A 6,326-nucleotide genomic window follows, 5' to 3' on the forward strand; every position below is an offset into this window, starting at 1 on the left:
GTTAACAGACCACCAGAGAATATACCAGTATAATACATACTGAAAGGACATAATGTGTTAAAGATCAGTACTAATCCCTTTAATACAATAATGGATTCGATTAAATTTACAATAAAAAATAGGTTATCCTCCATCGTCACCAACACTGTAATCCGCAATGAGAAATGAATGTTACCTACTCTGTTTTGCATACTTGTAAACAAATGTAAAACAGATGTAAACAATCCGCTTGTTAAACAATATCTTGAATCTGGCAAAAGTATCTGGGTTTATGCAGAAGAGTTCGTTTAGCTAACGTGTTGCTTACTTTCTTTAGCTGGAGCCCGCCACTCTTCAACGTCGCCATCCATCGTAAATAACTAGCTAGCAGCGTGGATGTGAAATCTAGTTAATCTACAACAACACGCTCCATGGCACATCATATCGTCAGATACCTGGTCGTGGCAACTGAACTGAACTGTAATTCTACATTAATATATGCCCATAAATCGTTAAAGTAATACACTGCTCGAAGATGGCGAGACGTTGGGGTTGAAGAAAGTACGCGGGTAGGGGCGGGGCTACAACAACTACACAGTTTAAACTTTTGACGTTTCACTTGCGTTGCGGTCTGATTGATTGATTGATTGATTGATTGATTGATTGATTGAAAACTTTATTGCTCAGACTTTCGTCTTGTTTACATCAGGGTCCCCCAATTCCACTGTCAAACATCTCTGCCCACAGAGGAAGTAAACTCACCGATGCTTACCTATACTCGTATTTAATCAATAATATTATATTATTGTTCCCATTATGTTTTTAATCTGTTTTATAAATAAGAACCTACAATAAGTTGAAAAAAGTAAAAAAAAAAAATGTATTTCGTGACAGGACATGATTCACTACCTGTCAATATGGCGCTGTGCGAACGCCTTGTTGTGGGCGCGCATATTGATTGAATTGATTGAAAACTGTATTAACAGATTGCAGAATGGGTACAGTACAGTACAGCTCAATACATACAATTGTTAAGGGGATGCAGACCAGAGAAAGACTTTAGTCTTGTTTACATCAGGGTCCCCCATTTTCAATTCATCATAACATATATGACATACATGACATACAGATAGACAGTAGGCTACTGCTACATCTATACATTTATGACATACCAGATTTGCAAATACAGTACTGTTTGTGATACGAAAAGAGTCCAGAAAAGAGAGTATACATTTGACGTAGAAACTGTACATTGGAGGCGGTTGGGTAGGTGGGGGACACTGTACATTGGAGGTGGTTGGGTGGGTGGGGGGGGGGGGAGGTTGGGTAGGAGGGGTGGGTGGGGGACACTGTACAACTGTACAAGCAAAACTGTACATTGGAATATTGACAAGACCATACTTGGTAATTTACTGTACATTGGAGGGGGTTGTGTTAGGACATTTACAGGGGCCAGTTTCGAATTGCAGTCTCCCGTAGGTGTTTTTTGAGAGTGTTTTTGAAAGTGGGTAGTGATTCACATTCCTTTACAGCTTTGGGTAGGGCGTTCCACATTGATGTGGCATAATTGCGAAACGTGTTTAGTCCCTTGTTTGAGCCGAAATCTGGGTTTAACATGATTTGTGGAGCTCCCTCTGGTGTTGTGATCGTGGTATTCACTGACCTTTGGGAAGTATTTTGACATGTACATGGGTACCTTGGTCGTGTAGTGTATCTTGTAGACCAGGCCCATTGCAAGTTGCTGTACTCTGTCGTCTACTCTAAGCCATCCTAGGTTGTCAAAGTGGGCAGGGGTGAGGTGGGTTCTAGGAGTAAGGTCAAGCAGTAGTCTGACCAGTTTGTTTTGAGATGTTTGTAATTTTGTTTTTAGTGCCTTTGAGGTTTGGTACCATGAGGTGCAAGCATAGTCATAGTACCCTTGAATGAGTGCTCCTGCCAGAGTCTTCAGGGTATTCTTGTTTACCAGAGAGGAGATCCGGTACAAGAATCGAGTTCGTTGGTTGACTTTTTTTATTACATTGGATGCCATCTTGTCACAGGAAAGATTTGCCTCTGGGATGGAACCCAGGTAGGTAATATCTTCTTTCCTTGTGACAATATTGTCACCCACTGTAACTGAGAAGCCGTCGGTCTTGCTGAGTTTGTTATTTGAACCGAAGAGAATGGACTCTGTTTTGCCCATGTGTAATGATAGTTTGTTATCAGCGAGCCATATGCAGATTTTGCCTAGTTCTGAGCTGAGGGTTTTTTCAACCTGTAACTTGTTCTTGTCAGAGGCCAGCAGGGCTGAGTCGTCCGCAAACAGGAACAAGTTGCAGTCACAAGCTGACGACATGTCATTTGCATAAATTAGGAACAGTAGCGGACCTAGTATGCTTCCTTGTGGAACACCACAGCTCACTGTGAAGGGGGGGGATAGGGTACCGTTTACCTCCACCATCTGCTCTCTCCCCTCCAGGTATAGGATTGCATCCAGCTCACTGATAGACTATCAAAACCAATTGCTTTTAGCTTGTCAATCAGAATGGTGTGATTGACAGTGTCGACGGCCTTTTGTAGGACCAGCATGACCATGCCGCAGTATTTGCCCGCGTCCACCTCTTGTTTGATGTGGTCGTTTAAATAGAGAAGGCATGTGTCATAGGCTACTGTGCCCCCCAAAACTTTTTTTTTTAAATAATTTGACATATCCTCTTATTTTCATAGTATATTACTTAAACGAAAACATATATTGTATCAAAGCAAAAGCGTTTCCAATTCAGCTAAGCACTTGACTTGTCAGCGTCCGCCATGCCGTTTGGATGAGGTTCAAGAGACCCGAAGTACAAAGATATAGCAGAAATGGAAATATTTTTGCATAAGCTTTCCCCATTCCAATGGGTCACTAGACTAAAATAATGTTTCTGACAACATTTTAGGCGATACATATGCAAAACGCCTGGTTTGACACGAAGTTAGCCTAAATGCCGATATTACTTGTCTTACAGTAACTTTACTGTATCATAGAATTACGGGGTTTCAAGATAGTAGCTACCTGTCTGACTGTGTGTCAAAGAACACCTACGGGAGACTGCAATTCGAAACTGGCCCATGTAAATGTCCTAACCCAACCCCCTCCAATGTACAGTAAATTACCAAGTATGGTTGTCAATATTCCAATGTACAGTTTTGCTTGTACAGTTGTACAGTGTCCCCCCCCCACCCCTCCTGCCCACCCCCCCCCCTCCCCACCCCACCCACCGAACCACCTCCAATGTACAGCCCCCCCACCCACCCACCCCACCTACCCAACCTCCCCAATGTACAGTTTTTACGTCAAATGTATATACTCTTTTCTTGACTCTTTTTGTATCACAAACAGTACTGTATTTGCAAATCTGGTATGTCATAAATGTATAGATGTAGTACTGTCTATCTGTATGTCGTGTGTGTCATATATGTCCTGATGAATTGAAAATGGGGGACCCTGATGTAAACAAGACGAAAGTCTTTCTCTGGTCTGCATCCCCTTAACAATTGTGTGTATTGAGCTGTACTATATTGTACCCATTCTGCAATCTGTTAATAAAGTTTTCAATCAATCAATCAATGTGGTAGTCATCTGATTGTTGATTGTTATTTTATCTACCAAATGCGACGTGTGGAAGATGTAATTTATCACTATGGTCAATAGTAATACTGATTAACGTGTAGGTATGATGTAGTCATACGTCATAGCATATGCGGTCTGTAGATGTAGTCATTAGATTAATATTTTATGTTGGCCTCCTGTCCGATGGTGAAAACATAGGGTCCAATATGAATTAATATTCATATAATGTCAGTTGCAGTTATAGTCTGAACCCTTGGGCATTATGACCCAGTAGACGAAACTACTTCAGACAGACAGAGAGAGAGAGAGAGAGAGAGAGAGAGAGAGAGAGAGAGAGAGAGAGAGAGAGAGAGAGAGAGAGAGAGAGAGAGAGAGAGAGAGAGAGAGAGAGAGAGAGAGAGAGAGAGAGAGAGAGAGAGAGAGAGAGAGAGAGAGAGAGAGAGAGAGAGAGAGAGAGAGATAACTGATATCAGTGTTGTTCTGCGCTGCCTGTATAAAACCAAGTGTGAAGCTTTGTCGGCTCTCAACTTCTGAAGTGCCGCGCTACCTACTGTGGCTCAAGCGAGTGGATTGCAATGTATAGAGTGACAATAAAGATATTGTAGTAGATATGACTATTACTTGGCTATATGCTTAGCACATGTATGCTATGACAAATGACGAATTTTGGATGATGGAGTTGCCTGACATTTTTACTACGAGTTGGCTGTAGGATATAGCTAAGTTGATACAATCACAGAGGTATGAAGTGAATAAGTGGAAGAGCAGACAAAATGTCATTTACAGAAACATTATATATCTACATCAGAGTATTGGATTAACGCGCGTTTGATGGACATCGATGATGGAGATGGAGCTGATTTTATTCTGAGGAGGAAACACACGAGAAATGCTGCGTTTTACACTGGATACACAATTTTGGCGTGCGTTTTAGGCTCATATGCTACTTTTTTTTCAATGGTATTTATCAAAAGAACGTCGAGGGATGGAGCATGACAGTCAGTTCAAGCCCACGCCGGTTATATATGGAGAGCTGTTGAATATTTCGACTAATGACACCAATGTGAATTTCACATCGAAAGGAGGGGAGAAAGATACCAATCTAGCTTTCCAGGCAGGTGTAGCTCTGACGTTATTCATCATAACGTTCGTGACAACATTATCAAACGCCTTTGTCATTGCAACAATTTATCAGTCGAGGAAATTACACACACCGGCAAACTTTCTGATTGCTTCCCTTGCCGTCACAGACCTCCTTGTGTCCATTTTGGTGATGCCTATAAGTGCGCTATACACGGTGAGCCGAACATGGACTTTAGGGCAAATTATGTGTGACATTTGGTTGTCATCAGATATAACGGTCTGCACAGCATCCATCCTTCACCTGTGCGTAATTGCGCTGGACCGCTACTGGGCAATAACAGACGCGGTGGAGTACACCAAGAAGCGTACCCCGAGGCGCGCAGCTGCGATGGTCGCTATCGCCTGGGTGATCGCCATTTCAATATCACTGCCTCCCTTCTTTTGGCGTCAGGTGAAAGCGGAGGAGGTAACAAGTTGCAATGTGAATACTGACCATATTTTCTACACCATATACTCCACGTTCGGCGCGTTCTACATCCCCACGCTGCTTCTTATAGCTCTGTATGGCAGGATATACGTGGAGGCGCGCAAGAGGATCTTGAAGCAGGCGCCGAACAAGCCCGGGAAACGACTGACTTCTGCTCATTTGATTACAAATTCACCAGGTTCGGTGGCGTCAAACACATCTCTAAATTACGGAACGAACGAGACCTCGTCTTGTGCCGGTGACACCATCTCGTCCGCAAACGTGAACCATGTGAAAGTCACCGTGTCAGACGCGCTGCTGGAGAAGAAGAGGATATCTGCCGCCAGGGAAAGAAAGGCGACCAAAACTTTAGGAATAATCCTCGGAGCCTATATCATATGCTGGCTCCCCTTTTTCATTTACACTTTAGTGGTGTCTGTCTGTATGTCCTGTTTTCATCCAGAATTATTTGACATATTTACTTGGCTCGGTTACCTCAACTCTTTAATCAACCCTATTATTTACACGATGTCCAACGAGGATTTCAAGCGGGCTTTCCATAAGCTTATGCGCTTCAGGTGTTGCAGATCATGAAAGTATACACTCATCCAAAATATTGCCTATACCTATACATTTCAGGCGTTTGTTTATTACATTCAGCAGCATTTGCCCTGTAACTGCAATCTGAGAAGTGAAGCATAGCAAACATATAATATAACCTTCATCCCTTCAAGGTGTATAACATTTGCATTAGGCCTGTATTCCCAGAGCTCCTGCAATATAGCTTAAATCCTTAATGTCTGTGATAACCATACTGTGAATACAGGATAGGCCTTGCCTATTAAAATAGTTTGTACATTTTGCAATGGAGTGTGAGAATGTATTGACTTGTCACTGCCATTGCATCAGTGTAAATTCAGGATATTGGATGTTGCTGGCACACTTATGCTAAAGATTGACAGTTGTTTCTCTCACCAATGACGTTTCATGATACCTAAATCATGCCTATAGTCCTACAAGGAGAAATTAGGTCGCATGACATTGCCATTGATAGCCTATAGCTTCGTTCTTTGGAGAAAACCAATTTCCCTATAGTCAGGGCTTCATACCCTCCACTGTTGCCTACAGTCTTGCATGCCATAGCCATGCAGTCAACATCAGTTGGCTTGAAAGCACAACTTTAGGGAAAAGGTGTCCCCCCCCCCC

The 6,326-nt window shown here is 42.5% G+C and overlaps 1 protein-coding gene across 1 annotated transcript; it reads left to right on the top strand.

Annotated features, from left to right (window-relative positions):
- Nucleotides 1-4,556: 4,556 nt before the first annotated feature.
- htr1e (5-hydroxytryptamine receptor 1E) lies at nucleotides 4,557-5,753 on the top strand (the record flags this gene model as incomplete). Its single annotated transcript, XM_084314676.1, has 1 exon — nucleotides 4,557-5,753. The coding sequence occupies one exon, from the start codon at nucleotides 4,557-4,559 to the stop codon at nucleotides 5,712-5,714; it is 1,158 nt and encodes a 385-aa protein (XP_084170802.1). The 3' UTR covers nucleotides 5,715-5,753.
- Between the last annotated feature and the right edge of the window lie 573 nt (nucleotides 5,754-6,326).

Source organism: Notolepis coatsorum, assembly GCF_963971535.1.
Source record: "Notolepis coatsorum genome assembly, chromosome: 5".
Lineage (NCBI taxonomy): Eukaryota > Metazoa > Chordata > Actinopteri > Aulopiformes > Paralepididae > Notolepis > Notolepis coatsorum.